This window comes from Poecilia latipinna, unplaced genomic scaffold (assembly GCF_001443285.1).
Source record: "Poecilia latipinna isolate Pla-1442-1.1 unplaced genomic scaffold, P_latipinna-1.0 Scaffold576, whole genome shotgun sequence".
Lineage (NCBI taxonomy): Eukaryota > Metazoa > Chordata > Actinopteri > Cyprinodontiformes > Poeciliidae > Poecilia > Poecilia latipinna.
In genome coordinates this window covers 3883-21554 of record NW_015113192.1, presented here as the reverse complement: position 1 = coordinate 21554, position 17672 = coordinate 3883, and the positions used below count along the sequence as shown (strand labels likewise).

The 17672-nt window shown below is 40.2% G+C and overlaps 1 protein-coding gene across 2 annotated transcripts in view; it reads right to left on the bottom strand.

The window, feature by feature from the left end:
* LOC106953343 (neuroligin-3-like) overlaps positions 1-15516 on the bottom strand; it is a 24076-nt gene extending 8560 nt beyond the window's left edge. The window contains exons 1-5 of one of the 2 annotated variants that reach the window (XM_015042037.1): positions 14824-15516; positions 10429-10488; positions 9481-9630; positions 7452-7637; positions 3227-4016 (exon numbers count right to left, since the gene is read on the bottom strand). In XM_015042037.1, coding sequence (XP_014897523.1) covers positions 3227-4016; positions 7452-7637; positions 9481-9630; positions 10429-10488; positions 14824-15304 — 1667 coding nt within the window. In that variant the 5' untranslated portion in view covers positions 15305-15516. The remainder of the gene's footprint in view (positions 1-3226; positions 4017-7451; positions 7638-9480; positions 9631-10428; positions 10489-14823) is intronic. The other variant, XM_015042038.1, reaches the window with a different exon arrangement.
* Positions 15517-17672: the final 2156 nt, after the last annotated feature.

Here is a 17672-nt window from a genome sequence, read left to right as displayed (position 1 = left end):
CCGTCAATGTGGCTCGTTGGGGGTGGCCAATATGCTGAAGTGGCCCTCGGTGAAATTGAGTTTGACACCCCTGTATTAGAGGTTCTGGAGACACTTGGAAGCTGAATAGACCTAATAACACTTTGCATCAATATGATGGTTGCAAGTGCAGATTAAAACAATTAAATCTTTGTTGTTGAGCTCATATTCATCAGTTTTTGAATTGAAAAAAAATTTTTTTGGATACATGTTTTTTGATGAAAATGCTATTAATTTTACTTTTAGGGCAGCGTTATGTCTTTTTCAGGCACGTAGGGCTGTTTTATAGCACAATCCAGTAGCTATGTTACCATCAGTTGTTATAAAAATCCCAGAAATCTCATATATTCTCCATTTACATATGGGATTTCTGTGAAGCGAAAGTCTGGAAGCTTCGAAGAGGAGCTGCACCTCAGAGGTGGCTCTCGGTCCACCTAGGTGTTTTGCACAGCTGAATGGTTGCCATGGAGATTAAAGGATTCTCAAACATGCATAAAAGAAGCAAAGCAGCACTATAGGTGTGTTGTTAATTAGGGAATAACATTATAACATGATGTAAAGCTAAAAAAGATGATTTTGGACAATACTGCTGCTTTAATTAATTACAGATCCTGCAATAAACTCAATAAAAATTTAATTGTCACTAATTAGATTAGATTTTGTATGCATGAGATGCTAACTAGTTATTTGAAATCCTAATTTTGTGTCTCATAAACTTTTATTACGGCTTATTCTAGTTGCTCTTTTATGATTGTAGAATCACTTTAAATGTTGTTTTTAAATGTGCTATATAAAGAAAGCTGACATTGACAAAGATTACATTTCAGTTTTTAAAGATTATTGTCATTACACATCTATAAATACAACGTGGCAAAATACAGTTCAGCATCTTAGCAGTTCTGCAAAGAACAGCAAGCACATTATGCACAGCATAGATGACATGATCAGTCAGAATAAAGTAATAAAATACAGAAGGAATTCTGATGTCATCCTTTTATAGCATATTAAAACATCTAAGAGAGAAAATAATGATTTTAATTCCCACATTATGAACTATTCCTGAAATATGATCCTTGATAGTGATTTTAGCTGCATTAGGAAAAACATAATAATTTTTACACGGCTTTGCAAAATGTGTTCATACATTTTGAATGCTCTTACATAATGTCATGCTACAACAACAATTCTCAATGTTTTGATTGAGAATGTATTTGATAGATCACAAAGTAGAGCATAATTGTGAAGAATAAGAAGAAGTAGACATAATTTTAGCGATACCATTTGAAAAGGGTGGGTGTGCATTTTATTCAACCTCTCAGTCAACACTTTGTAGAATTAAATTTTGTAGTAATTACAGCTTCGAGTCTTTAGGGAAATGTTTTTTCCTCCATTCTTCTTTGCAAAAAAAAAAAATAAAATCTCAGTCAGAGTAAATAGAGTGTGTGGGTAAAGGAAATTTTCTTACCTTTTTACAGATTCACAAATGGATTTAATTTAGGATCTAAATCCCTAAACTGCAGCTTTGACAGCGTGTTTATGGTTGCTGTCCTGCTGAACAGGAGTAAGGGATCTCCACAGCATGATGCTGCCACCACTACGTTTTCCACCATTCCTAGAGGCCATGTTTTGTTGATTTTGTTTTGCGCCATAGTTTGTTTGAAAATGATGAATCGAAGAGTGCTCCACGAACTGCTCAATGTTCACAAATACTCTCCAACATATATCTAGGGGTCTTTTAGATCAGTTGGACGCCATTCACAAACAATATGATCTCTGAAGGCAAAACTCCATCCATGGAGCGTTGATACATTTGTAAGGCACTGCTGTGGTGCCATGTTAATTTAAGGAAGGCCTTTCTGAAATTCTACCAAAAGGGAAGACAGATTTCTACAAATGAAAGAGCCAAATTGGTGCACACAGTGTGATACTCCCATCTCTCCTCAAAGAAACAGCTTTTACTTTTTCCTACACAGCAGCATTAGCAGCCCACGGTGACCCGCGCCGTGCTTTTGCCTTCTGCCGGGGTCAACCTACACAAAGATTTATTACAGCTGTAGAGTGCTTCCAGCAAAGCAGCAGAGGAGTCCTCCACTAAAGTGAAACTCACTTAAGTGTCTCTTGGCTCAGTGGAAAAAAAAGAAGAAAGAAGAAAAAAAAAAAGACCCAGCAAGGCTTTGCTTTAGAAAAAGGCCTGCAGAGCTTCGCACTGTTGAGAAACAAGATTTTTCCTTTTAAACAGTCAGCATCAAATTGAAGCTTGTCTCGAATAATAAGCATCATTTTGCACTCCATGGACAACTTTTTGAAATTTAATTTTTGATGCAATTTCAAATCTCCCCAAGATGAAATGGGAAGGAATCTACAAAAACATTGAGACAGACAGATGAATGTTTGTTGCTTTTTAGTCATATCAAAAGAAATAATTGATTTTCATAACAAATTAAAGATCCCAAAGGGAAAGATTATGAGATCCTTTGCTTCTGCCCTTGGGTAATAAACTGATATCAGTGAATTATGATTCTACATCAGCATCATGAAAACAATATGAAAGAGAAAATCTTCTGTAAAGTTAGAAATTTATACATTTTATGGTTAAATCGTTACATTTTATTAAATACTTAATAAAGCTTAAGTTTGTGTTACATTTAATGCAAACTTAGTGCATAAATGGAACCAGGAAGGTCCATCCATCCATCCATCCATCCATCCATCCATCAACAATGCACTGACCTTAGAACTGCATTGAATTGGAAAATAAATTAGATAAGTAAAATCCTGCATCTGCTTGACGTCTAAATACAAAAACATCTCGCACTTGGTTGTGTACAACATGAATAGTGACATAAAAAAAAGGAAAACCGAATAAAATTAAAGAGCTTGTTGACATGTATCCTAATTAAAATTAGTTACAACACAGGAAGCAGACCCTCATTTCGGTTTTTAGGCTTTAAGAAATGTAATAAAAAGTGAAGCTTTTTTTTTTCCACGAGAGAATTTCAGCTTAATAACAAAGAAAAAAAACGAGATAAGAGTGAGAGAGGCGTAAGTGGGAATTCAGGCTGAACTTAATTAGTGGACTCCACTTCAGAGAGAAACCAGCGCTGAGGCCACTTCTCAGTCACACCGGGAAGGTTAAATTAGATATTGGATGGGAATCAGAAGGTCAACTACAACAAATAAGCAAATCACAGGTGCTGATGTAACTCACCCGCTCTTTGCGAAGTTGGTCCAGTACGTCATGACCACGGCGCTGAGCATGATGTCATTCCTGGAGAAGTTGCAGGGGAACAGATCCGTGGGGCCCACCATCGGGATGCCAAACACATACGGCACCTCGTCTCCGTGCGCCGAGTCGGACCACACGGGCTTCATGAGGCTCTGGCAGTGGTGGTAGAAGGCGTAGAAGTACGTGGGCGAGCCGTAGCGGGCGTGGAGGTCGGCTGTCACCACTGACGGCTCCACCCACTGGTGGTCAGTGAAGAGGGCGACCAGCGTCTTCCTCCTGGTTTCCGGATTGTCCTTGTCGGCCCAGTCCGTGTACATGAATTTAATAGTCTCCCTCAGGGTGTCCTTACCCTCCGGGTAGCCGTACAAGCTGTCCACAAAATCTGACACGGCAAAGTCAAAGTCGCTGCCGGAGACCCCGTCCTCCAGGTCCATCACGTTCTCCACGAAGCGCAGCCCTTCGCCCTGGTTCACGCCCAGCATGATGTCGTAGTTAAGGAACTCGCCCTGCTCCATCAGGATCTCTGGGTCGTCCGGGATCACGTCACCGTCAATGACGGGGCCGAAAGCCACGCGGTAGCGGTCGGCCTGGATGTCCTGCTCCACCAGCTCCTTGGCGCTCTTCTTCTGCAGGCAGGACACCATGTCCACGGTGTCCAACACGTTGCAGCCAACCCTCTCTGCAAGCATGCGAGTGTACTTGACTGGGTGGTAGTTGACAGCCCAGCTGGAGAGCGCTGAACCGCTTTGGATGATGGCTCTGTGGAACAGACCTGGAAAGAGAAAATTCAAAATTACAAAGAAACAAAAAAAGAAAACACAGGATAACAGCTTGTGTTTAACCTAATAAATGTTTTCTGATTCATTCAGAAAAGCCCTCAGCAAAATCCTGATTCATGTCACACTGATGTACATTCGGAGTTATGATTGTTTTTGGTATTACATTCCATAAATACGGTTTGCACATATGGTGACTGACATCATACTGATTCTGTTCAATTTAATTTATGTGTATAGTTGTAAGCTTCTCCATCTTTTTTCATGAATGAGTATTAACTACAGGGTTTCCTCCAGTGCATTATAAGCCTGGCGGGCCACCAGGCTTTACTTGTGCCCCCACCAGGCTAATCATTGCTTATTTATTTAAGTCTTTTTAAAATGTTTGCATTTTTTTTAAAAAGATTTTATAGTTGGTGTTAAGATATTAATCTTCCAGTCTTTCAATAACACATAATTATCAAGTGATATTTTAAAACTTCCTGTCAACTTTAAACATTTTTAACTCAAAAACATAATGGCCGCTCGATGAATGGACTGCCTTAGCCTCCAATCACCGGGCTTAGCAAGTTTACTGGGGGAAACCTTGAACTAATGTCCTCACCATGCAAACAAAATTTTTGTGAATTTTTTAAATGTAAAATCCTCATTTTAATACTTAGAGTCCTTTGTTTTTTTTTTGTTTTTTTCTTTTATTATTGCACTTCTTATTCTTCCCATCTAGTCAGTGTATGCAAATTAGTAGATTGGTAATATGTGAAAAAATACTTTGACCTTGTTAAAAACAAGAAATGTTAAAGGGATTTCAACAGTGGAAATTTTTTAAAAATGTGGGGAAATCAAAATGCAATTGTGGTGCATTTAAAAATGTGTTTTGAAGGGGAGTTCACCACACAAAAAAGAGCAGAAAGGTAAACCGGATATTGTATTTAATTGAACAGGCATATTGAACAAATGGAATTGAAGAAAAAAAAAAAAGATAAAATTCACCCCGGAAAAAAAAGAATCTGGCCAAAACAAACCCCAAATTTATATACAGCAAGGAGATTGGGGGATTGACAGATGAAAGCAAACGAGGAAATTTGTGATGTGCTTTGATAACTGGTCAGAAAGGCATAGAGGAGCAAAGAGTGAGGAAAGCAGAGCAAATGGAAGGTTGGTAAGTATAGAAGTGTGCAGAACTTATCTCCCTTTATTTTTTTAAATGTAATGATAAAAATGTCCAACATTTAGTCTGCTCTTCCTTTCATGTCTTTCATGCGTGTGCCTCTCTATGCAGATCACGTCTGGGCATGTCAAACTAGTGGTCAATTTGCAACACTGTGTCAGCGAGTAGGCGTTGCGTTTTTACTCCACCAGTTCTTTGCAAACATACTGTAATTGTAGAATCGTTAATATGGTGTCTCTAACAAGCTGCGGGGCTTACACAGACTGCTGACGCCAACTGTACAGGGGGCGGGTGTGTGCAGAGAGCTGAATATGCAGTAACCCTGATCCTTCAATGTTGATACAGGAAACAAGCTGCTCTTTTGAATTGTTTACATGTGGTGCATCACCTCCGTCTCTGGGGAGTTTGCATGTGAAGCGACACGACTCTACCTAGGTGCTTGAATCTTCTGTACATTCAACAGAAGAATCTTGCAGCAGTAGTGTTCTTGCAGGGTTTTTTTTTTTTTTTTTTTATAAATTTTTCTCAATTTCAGGGCAGCAGTGAGTGGGTCTACTTCAAAGACAGCTGGAGGTCTTTGTGCATTGGGTGTAGCGAGAGAGAGAGAGAGCACATCCAATACAAATTCCTACAAAGGACAGCTGCTGCAACCTCTCTGGCACTGATGAAAACACAATCTCTGCCCTTCTTCTGATTTTGTGCAGCATCATTGAGTGAGCTGGAAGATTAGTAAAGCAACAATATGAGGGTTCAATTCTCAGATGCTGAAATACAGACATCTGAGACTCGCAGGGAGGCTTTGAGAGGGAGTCTGTCAAACGCAGCTACCGGCTTTTCAAGGAGTTTCAGTCACCGAGTGCGGTGGGTTGTATCTGCTGTCTCGTTGGGTAATATCATTAAATGACCAAAACGGACCATTTTCGAGACAACATGGCAGTTTTGCAGTGTCCAGAAAAACTGTCTTAATATATTTTGTTGGGATTTGATGTGAGAGGCCAACACAAGGGTTAGATTATAAAACAATAGTACATCACAGGGCACAGTTCAATGCATGGTATAAAAGTGGAAGAATATATACCTAAAATAGTAATTTTTTACAGTTTAAATACATTTCAGTTATGGAAGGAAACATTTCTGAGGCTGGTCAAGACCTGAGGCTGGGACAGAGGTTCACCTCCAGCAGGACAAAAGTCCTAAACATGCAACCTGAGCTGCAAATGACTGGGTTAGATTAAAGCATGTTCAGCTGTTTTAATGGCCCAGTCAAAGTAAAATACTAAATCCAATTGAGAATCTGTGTCCAGGTTTAAAAACGTGATGTCCAGAGCCATCCAGTCTGACTAGTCTTGAGCTAATTTGTGATCAGAAAGGTAAAAAAATAATTGTCTCCAAATGAGCAAAGCTGGACGTAGCCCAGAAGATTTGCTGCTCTAAATTAAGCTAATGTTTTTTTTTAATTATTATTATTATTTTATGGGGACAGAAAAAAAATCCACACCACACTTTTCAGATTTTTATTGCTGCATTTTTAAAACAATTTATAATTTTAATTTCCATGCAATATACTTCTTTGTGTTGGTTTATTACGTAAAATCCCAACAAGTTACACTTTGTGGCTACAAAGTGACAAAATATCATATGAATACCTTTACAAGCCATTTAAATAGTTAAAGACTTTTTATTTTTTATTTCAGTGCTATCTGTTAGGTGAAAACATACTCCTTATTTTAAAGTTTTGCAATAAAGTTAAACCGATTTGTGAAAAGTCACTGCTGTTTTTGGTAACTATTCAACTTTGCTGACATGCACACAATTGTAAACAACTCCATTGCAGCGCATCTGAAAAGCAAATCAGCTATATTGGTAAAAAAAAAAAAAAAAAACTCAGATGGACCCAACGGCATGCTGAGAACTTTATAAAAACAACAGGCTTCTTTAAGAGATTCACATTTTAGGGGAAGGGAGAGCTTTTAGACTGATTAGTTTGTGTGGAGAGGGACAAAAGCAATCACTTACTTAACAAATACCCATTTACCCCACCCCTGTCATCATAACACTTCATCTCCCCACCGGAGTATGTAGAGCTATGCATAAAACATGAAGAAAGTTACAAAATAAAAGTACTTGGTTTGAATATGATTATTATTTTTAAAAATACAAAAACAAAAAACAAAAAACATGGGAAAGCACAGTTGGAGCATATTGAAATGAATGACCCAGATATTGACTGATGAAGCTTACGTGGTAAATTGCACATTCTTACCCTCTGAGTGGTGGGACAGCGTCAGCAGACTGACACACGAAGCTCCGATCCCAGACCCAAAGACGGTTATGCGGCCTGGATCTCCTCCGAAGTAACCGATGTTTTTACTGATCCAGCGCAGAGCCTGAATCTGATCCAGGAGGCCGTAGTTTCCCTTCGCCGCCTGGTCACCGGTACTGAGGAATCCTGATGTATACGAGGAGGCAACAAAGGCAAAGCCAAGATTAAGGCTATGTACTACAGGGTAGTCACATCTTTGATCCAAGTCTGTTGCCCTGCAGGGAATCCCAATGAACAGAGACAGGTTCCCCTCAGGGGTAAATATGCTTTTACGCTCTCCCTCATTGTTTCTCTGCTTTAGTCAGCTCCTCATCGTAGTCCCTCAGCACCGCACCCCTCTTTGTGAATGAGCTACTCATCAAACCTGAAATCTCCTCTCATAGTCACTTTATCCCATGTAATGTGCATGAATTAAGTTGATAAAATAACATCAAATTCAGAGGTGCTCTTGATCCCTCTGCTTGTTCTCCCTGTCTAGTTGCATCCAAAACTCCCAGATAGGAAGCAGACTAAGCAGCAGCGACAGCAGCACTGACCTTGTGAATGCTGCAGCATTTATTATTTAAAGCATTTTCACTCCCAAGAACGATACAGGTTGATAATTTTGTCCCGATTAGATAAATATATGGTGAACAGAAATAATTGGGGGTAACAAGGACTTTGTGCAAAAAGCATTTATGAGGATTTGCGTTGTTATTCCACAAATAAAATGACAGAAAGCATTTCTACCTTAGTTAGATTTTCCCATGCATTTGCGTGTTATTTTATAGTGAAAAGTGGAAAATAAAGACCACTTTGGCAGGTAATTCTGTGGTTCCTGTGGAGAGGTAAAGCTGTACTGCTGATAAAATACCATAACATTCATTATTTCAGATATTAGGAGTTGTGATTTTGACATGTAGGATATTATAGATTTTTTTTTTTTTTGCCAATCTGCTGTTTATAAAGAAACACAGGTGTCGTAATATTAGCTTGTTAGTAGGTCAAGTTCAGGTAGACTGCCTGAGAGACTGTTGCTCTAAGCTTGAAAACTGAATTTTGAAAACAGCATTAATTACGTCTAATGGATGCTGCTTCCTTTCAGGTTTCCTACCATGATGTTTAAGGGTTTTCACAGCAGGAAATATGTCCAGACAGACAAAATTAGCTTTTCTTTCAGGTGGAGAAGAAAGTGCAATAGCTTCCTTTCAACCAGTTTATTGTTGGTGTTTATGGCCAGTGTTTCCCTATACTAAATACACCTGCAGGGAAATCTATACTCATTCCAGCTAATTCTTTGGCATCTGGTGAAAGAAACTTTAAACTCTTTACACTGACAGAAACTGTTAGCAAATTTGTAACCTTGTAAGATTCTTTCTTTTATTTTCTTTACTAATGCGTTTACATACATATGCGCAAGCACAGCTAATTAAACGTAGCCAATCTCTCCTGACTTTTCTGAGTTTGTGTTAAAATTTCTGCCAGGATATTTTTGCTTATTTTAATTGTACACAGTTCTTTAAATGTCCTGTGAGTAAATATATATTTGCCCGTTTATCCATAACAACTGGAACTTTCAATATCTAGCGAGTTATTTTCGCAATTTACCGTATTAAAAGAGCGCCCCTCAGATTAATTTCACTCCCTGCAACGGCGGGAAAGAAATTACCGTAATAACTCAATATTGGCTGGAAAGCGCAACGTCTCCTCTTTCATAAACCGTTGGAATTCTTCAGATAGCGCAACGTGTGGCGGAGTTACGGTACTGCAAATTAGGCTGGATCGCCGGTGTTCTGACTGTCAGTGCTACCTCGTCAGATTTGGTAGGACGGATTTACGGGTAGCACAGATACACAGAACACCGGCGCTCCGTTTAGGACGGGGTTAAACTGTGCTTCGGATCGGCCCTGCTTGGAAACCGAGGCGTTAATAAGACTAAGTTACCACACACACACACGCACACACACATACACACCCACGGAATAGTTACCTAATATTCCAATCCTGTAGTTGAGAGTGACGACAACGACGTTCCCATAACTGGCCAGAATGCTGCCATCCATCATGTTCCCAGTGCCCTCCATATAGGAGCCTCCGTGGATGTAAACCATAACAGGTCGGGCTTCAGAGTCCCTTATATCTGCAAAGTTGACACACACACGCACACGCACAACCCACACACACACACATGCTCAGCAAACAAGTGCAGGGACAACAGCGCTGAAGTGGAGAATTAATCGAGAACTGTTGCTGAAACTTTATATCACAACTGCCCAGTATGAGGTATGAGAGAGGTCTGCTAGGAAAATGTGCTTGGAAGCAAGCCAGAGTGGTAGGCCTGTGGCATAAAAGCTGTAATGACAATCAAAAAATGCATGGTAAATACACTCTGACAAGAGTTATGAAACTAATCAACATTTTTTTATGAGGCATGGATGTGTCGGCCCAAGCAGACTTGCCATATGCACTAAATCTAAAGTTCTCTCTATTAGACGTAAAGAGAGAAGAAGGCTTTGATCAAAGAATTACACATGATTTTTTTTTTTATCCATATTTGAACTTATAAGCACAAAGTAACATTAAACGTTCTCTGGTTGTATGAACCAGAAAAGGAAAAAATTCAGTTCACTATATTGACAAATGAGTTTCTTTAGACGGACCTTTAAGGGAGATAAGCAGATATTTCAGTCTGCGGATCAATGCGTGGAACAATAGAGACGGTGCACTTACTGAAAAGACTGCGACAATTCTCAATTCAGGACAGGAGATGCACTAATAGAAAACCTATGCCGTCATAAATCAGATGGCCTTATTTTTATTTCACTCAAAGAGAGAGAAGGAAAAAAAAGAGAACACAGTTGTTTGGAAAAGGAAAAAAAAAAGAGATTTGAACAAGAAGAATCCATGCATCAAAACTTTTGAGCTGGTAGAAAAATACCTTCAGATACATGAATCTCAGCGTGTGAGAAAGCCGCCCCCCTTTTCTTGTGTTGGCTTCCTGGGATTCAGAAAGGAGGAAAAAAAAAAAAAGAAGTACAAAATTCAAAAAAAGCAAGGTAGATTTGACTGCGCCTCTTATTTAATTTACCGCTCCAATCAAAGAGGCAGCATGAAGAGGAAAGAGCCAGAATCTCTTTCTGGCAAAAGAAAAACATCAGACAGTTTTAAGAAAGGCAGTGTAAAAAAATGGACAAACTGGTGCTTTAAACAAGGAAAAGTTTGTTTTTTACGTACAAAAATAGATCTCCATCACGTTTGATAGTCATAGATTCAAACAATTTAAAACTCAACATCAAGATGTTAATTTGGTCATTTTTGCATTATTTTCTCCAAGCTTTTACAAACTTTGATTCCCTATTTAATGACTTTTCAACATAATTTCACTCTAAATGTCAGGAAATCGTTTTCATAACACTGTCAAGCACAGCTGCATTTGTAAATAAATCCCCTACAGGCTATACATGTCAAGTCGATGTGATTTGGTAATTCTTCTGCGTTTTAAATATGAATTCCAAGACGATTTTCCATCCAGAGCATAATTTGCATGTTAATGAGATCATTTTTAATTCCCCCAAATGAGTAATTATATTATTAATTACACAAATGTCTATTAATCAGGCAATAGACAGACAAGCTTTACTTTAGCCTTGATGCCACATTCGTCTGCTTTGAGATGTTTCAGCCTAATTCAAGGAAGTTCTGTTTAAGTGATTCCCTGATTCTACAGGTCTGGCAGTAATTGGGTCTGGTGAAACTGAATTCAGCTTTCTATAAAAGAAAAAAATTATAACTAATTTAGAAAGGCTGGTTTGGACAGCATTTTAAAAATGAATCAATTAAATAAAGACCTAAAAGCTGATCTTTCATGTCTAATATTGAAATTGGCTGATGATCTGAAACTTCTTAGTGTGACAAAAATATTCAAAAATGTTAGAAATCTGTGAGAAGCATCTTCACATCTTTGCTGCAGGTGACGGGATTACACACAGAAATGATTCTTTAGACAGGAGTGACTGAAGGTGAATCCTTCATTATTCCTGCAACTGCCATGTCGATTGCTCAAGTAAATCACTGCAGAATACATTATAAAAAAACCCAAAGTGTATTATTGTTCAGCATAATGAATAATTAAGACAGAAGGCGCATTTTAAAAAGCTCAGAAATCGGGAAAATACCTCGTTTGGAAGTGCTGGAGACTAGTCCTAGAGAAAACACCTCAGCAAAAGCGAATAAATATTGAATCACAAAATGCATGTGGTGCATTTCAAATGAACAAAAAAACCAGAGGACCAAAAGGGTCATGTTGCTTTTCTAATGCATTTGAAAAGAAGAAATTTAATTGACCTGCTTTTGTGCCAGGTGGCCAGGCCCGTAGGGATCTCAGGCGAGGGGATTTATGAAATGCATAGCCTGCACCATTTTGGACAGCTACCTTTCAAGCAGGCTGTTTATCGGCTGTTGCTATGCTACCACAGGCAAAAAAAAAAAAAAAAAAAAAACAGTCTCAAAGAGCGGTGTGGCAAATAACACAAACAGAACCCAGTTCAGCTCTGAATGTTGAATGTTTTGCACCGAGAGCCTGCGAGGGGAGGTGAAAGCCTCTCAGAAATTGTGCTTAATTAGCACCTTGAAGTAACGGGAATTAGGAGAAAACTGTTAGTCAGCGAAGGATTTCCGAATCACACAGCGTTGCAGCCGTATTGCAATGTTCTGTTAATCTACAGATTCACAGCAGACACACAAAGTGTTCCCTCGCCGGTTCATTTCACAGCTCAGAAATAGGAAAGGATTCAGCATGCAATAGTCAGTTGACTCCTGCGCTTCTTTAATTGGCCCCCAGCAGACACACTGTCTGAACAAAGCAGTGACTCATTAATAAGAAGACGATTTTGGCAAAAAGAAATGGATTTGAATAAAGGAAAGTTATTTCTAAGCAGCCCTTACAAGGCAATGGCTGGAATGAGATTCTGATGAAATGCCAGCCTTGCTATTGTTCTGTAATATCTATTATAATATGTTTAGAACAAGTTGCTATTGTTGGTTGTAAACTGGGGGAAATGATTATCTGACTGACAACGTGTATTTTTTGTTGTTGTTGTTATTTTGGTATTTAGTCTTAGATAAAAGAAAATATAAAATTAACACCTGCTACATATTTTGTGGAGTTTTAAAGTTGCAGTATGTAACTTTTATAAAGATTTTATTTTATTTTTTTTTACATATTTGTTGAAACCATCACTTTACCATGACAGTGTAACATGAGACGGAAAATAAATAAAGGTTCTTGTCTTCTCCATGTGGTTCTACAGTCATTTCTAGAAATTGGTTAAAAAACAACCAATCAAAGCCAGGAGGAGGGACTTAGCACTGTCAATCATGCATGTGTATGCACTGCTCACACCCTCCCACAACAGAGTCTGTCATGAATACACAGGTTAGTAAGCATGGCTACTGATGATGGTGGATAACCAGTTTTTCTGTGACGGTGAGTTGTTTCTCCGCCAACACATACACGGGCATCATTGACAGCACTAAGACCTTCCTCCTGGCTCTGATAGTTTGTTTTTGATCAGAAGCAGCATATTTTTGCAGATGGCTGTAGGACCATAGGGAGGAGACATAGGAGCTTGATTTTTTTTTTTTTTTTTTACAGATTGTTTCATGTTACACTGTCATCATATAATGACAAGTTTTAACAAATATGTGAAAGTAACAAAAGATTGTTTATCAAAGTAACATACTGCGCCTGAGAAGCACAACTACAAGCTGGTTGATTAGTCAGGCTATCTGCTCTGGCAGCAAGTCAGCAATGCACGACTAAGCAGGCCAGCAATTCACAGCTTGCTGGCCTTTAATAAGACTGATGCATGTTGCTTTTTTTGGCACAATGACTGTCTGTGTTTCTCACAATTGCCTTTCCATACAGCCACATTTTTTCTTTTTATCCCCCCTTTTTTTCAGTAGCCTTCATTCTGCTGGCTGACAGGCAGTGTGCAGCAAAATGTAAGGGAAGGGCAGTTGGATTTTGTAGTGACTATATTAAAGTTTTAAAGTTGTGACACAATCATTGGTTGCAGTATGAGGCCTGGAACAGCTCACCCATGCTCAGTGGCTGAACTGGATATATATATAAAAAACTGCTGAATTGTAAGGAGTCACCACTTAAACTCTCTGGAGATAATGGTCCTGTTCCTGCCTCCACAGCGGGAACTTCTCACAAAAGAAAAACAACCAGGATAAATGGCAGTTTTAGGAAAATAAGTCCCCGTGGACAAATGTTCTCGGTTTGATCATCAAGATGAGCCTCTGCCTCACTAAAACTGGTCCTCCTATTGTTAAATTTAACACGAAACAAATGCACCATCATAGCTGATAAAACTGCAGTTTTGCACAAAAAACCCCCACATCCATTATCTATTCTTTTTATATTGAGCACCCTGTCTCTTTTGCGCTCTACTACATAAAACTCGGCTGTGTGGAAAACAGGGTCCACCACTGACTCCCACAGCAAGCTCAGCTTATGATGCTTTTGGTTTGAAAGCTACATTACTCTCTGTTTTGCACAGGGCGAAAAAAACCCCCGCTGTCACTCGGGCTCTTTCTCTGACATCTCATTAAGAGGTTTCTAAACTGCAGGAAGTTTTCAAAATATAACTTTTTATAACCTGCCGGCAACCGGTTAGCTCCTGTTCCTTCTGAACACTTTTGATGCTGAGGCTGTGATCTTTTAAAAATTATTTTCAAATCTATAAAAGCAGCTTTGTTTACTTTCTATAACAACACAATGCCTAGGTGGGCCCCATGTGGGGAAAAGGAGGGCAGGCCATATGGGTCCCATATGGGTTTGTCCGCGGGTTCCACGATGGCCCCACATGGGTTTGCCCATGTATGGTCACAGCCCACATGGGTCCTACTTGGGCCCTATATGGTGGTGGCCCACATGGGTTTGTCCATTTAGTGCCCAAGTAGGGCCCATGTGGGCTGTGGCCCTACATGGGCAAACCCATGTGGGGCCATCGTGGAACCCACGGACAAACCCATATGGGACCCATATATCAGCCGTCCTTTCCCCCACATGGGGCCCACCTAGGCATGCTGGCTGGGATATGTTAACTCACAAACCAAACATTTCTGCTTGTGAGATGATGGCATCATGTAGAAAAATGGCAGCATTGCTTAGAATGATAAACCAGCCTTTCGGTGGCAGCAGTGGCATGAGCAGTGGTCGCAGAGGTCATGGTGATCACAGAACAACGAGCAGCAGCGGTGGCAGCGAGCGGCAGACATGGGCCGTCACGGCTCTCGGGTATTTTTTTTTACCCCACCCACTCACCATCCTCCGTCGGCGCGTAGATGTTCAGGTACAAACAGTCCTCGCTCTGATCTTGAATGTACGTGGCTACTGTGTCCAGGTTATAGGTGAACCATATGGGCATCATAATCTCCGGCGCCGTGTTGTGGATGTTCTGCGGGCACACGGGCATGAAGTGGGTCGCATTCTTGACCCCGGACCACGGCGAGGGCTGCTCGGGGGGCATGAAGCGCTTCTCGCCGACGGGCGGAGCGGCGTAGGGGACCCCGAGGTACTGATCGACGGGTCTGAGGACCTCGCTGGGCACGGGCACCCGGAGGCCCCGCAGTTTCCCAAACTGGGTGGTCACAGTTGGGTAGAATTTCTGGCTTGTGGCTTTGGTCAAAGACCAGGAGGAGCATAACATCCACCAAAGAAGAGCACAGTGAGCGACGGTTGCAGTCCCTTGCTGATGGAGCAGGTGTGCAGGCGCCAGATGGCCTTTGAGTGTAGCCAGCCACATGGTCTGGGCAGGACAGTGCTGTTACACAACACAAATGCACACTCTAGTGTCTGATTAGACCCGCTGCACTGACCCAGTCAAACAGGCATCACTCGATTCGTCTTGAAATCCAATAGTTATCGAATGCGGATGCGCCTCGGTCAGGAATGGATCTGCCCTGCTACGTGTTTTCATGGCAGTGCGTATAGATCTGAAAATTAGAAGAGATCAGTAATATAATTAGATCATACAGCATTTAATAATCGTTTGCAATCTTTACTGTGCAGTGAAGAAATTGAAGTGAAAACTTTTGCTTAGAAAACTGAGCACTTAGTTTGAATCTCCAGCAAAAATGAATACGCTAATGCGGGAAAAATTATCTAAAGCGAGAAGAGAGTCTACAATTTACAATTCATATTGTATGTGTTTTATTGCAAATGTGAGCATAATAAAAAGGGAAGACCGATGTCTGAGATGCTCTTTGACTGAGGCAGAAAAAATATCCTGTGACAAATTGAACTCTGGGATTCTGTTTTTTAAATTATGGTCTGTTTCCCTCTCAGTTAAAGAGGAGGACAGGATGTCATCAATGCAACGGCGCAAGAAACAATAACCTGCAGCTATAACAAGGTGCTCTGCTGCTCATGGGACGAGTAAGCTACATACTTTACAAGCGATAATCATTGTGATACATTGGTTTGGCTTCCAAACCAATGTATCACATTGGACGATTTTATTCGGGAAGCCTTCTCTTTACGTCAGAAGGACAGTTCACAGCACGAGCATGCAGTGACGGACTCTCATTGGTCCGAGTGAGATCATTTAGATTTTTCAGCTTTTGCTTCTGCATTTCAGTTGTACTTTTTGCAAGAACTTTCCTTCTGAGCTTTGAACTCCGCGACGATGGAGGATTTGTCTCGTGCCACGGCGCCGACATGTTTGAGCCAAGCAAGGATTTCGAGAGGATAATTGAGGGTGTTTAGAACATATCAGGGCAGCTGACCTGGATGGCTTATGACACAGCGGAGGTGGGGAGAGCGTGTTTGTGTGAACCGGAGGAGGCGCATCGCGGATGCAGAGCGGCTGTCTTTGGAGAGGCTGAACCGCAGCCGGTGCCGAGTCATCACAAATTTAAACTGCAGATTAAGTGGTGTAAAATCGTACTCTGATATACTACGCTCAAGTTAAAGTCGCTGGTTGCAGCGTTGTTGCTGGCTGGCTTTATTAAAGTAGCGTGTGTGTTGATATAATTTATAGCTATGACTCGGAAGAAAGAAGTCTCTGCTCTAAATAACTACACCTCCAGTGCCTAATAGAGAGACTTCTTGAGGCCAGACGAGGCAGATATTGAGCTTTTTTGGAAACAATGAAAAGAAGTATGTTTGGAGAAGGTAAGACTTTCAAACCTGAGAAGGCGGCACCTACTGTGAAGTTTCGTGGTACTACGCTTAACATCTAATTCACTGGTGTGGCATGGATGCATTGGAAAAACTTTGATCCAGTGTGGATTTAAAAAAAAAATCCACAATTAATTCAAACTTTGTGTGCCTAACCTTTGTAAAAAAAAAAATAATAATCCACGGTACTATGTATTATCAGCAGCAGAATCCGCGTATCAAGCAGTGTGATTTACTTTCCAACTTACAGCAATTAACATCGGCTTTTCTCAAAAGCTAACCGAGTGTTCTTACAGGAAGAGGCGAAGCCACGCGGCGACAGATGAATCCTCGTCAGAAGTGATTCAAAGCTTTGCTGTGGGAATCCAATTTGGAACGAGCACGTATTTCGTTAAAAGTTTACATTTTTCAGCTCCAGCTTTCGGCTTGTTCTTTCTAAATGTAAACACATCGTTTGGCCGAGTTGCAAATCAATGCATTTTAATTTAATCACATTATGCACGCAATTCTGTCTTTGTTTAATACGGGGGAAAAGGGGAGATAATTGAGAATTGTTTGCGTTAGAGAACCTAATGTTTCCCAGCATCCACAGCTATATACACACACTTTTACCCTTAAATGAAGAAAAAAAAAACAAAACACGTCTATATGTACTGCAGAATACTAATCTCCGCTGATCTATCTTATCAGTCGAACCGAAATCTGAAAAGCATTTCTCAAGATAAAAGGCGTTAAAAGCTCCTTTTGATTTTTTGGTAAAAGGAACAAGACAAACGGCAAATGAAATAAAATTCTTTCAGATATAAAAGGCACACTCTCCAGGAATAAAAAAAAAAAAAGCTTCTGACCTGCCGATGCTTTCACTGTTTAATTTTCAAAACCTCTGCATGATAAATAGATTATTTGTATCTTTCGTGTATCTTTCTGTAGATCTAAGCAGCTGTTAGAGGCTGACATGGAGATGCATAATGGAAGTGTTGCACATTCCCAGA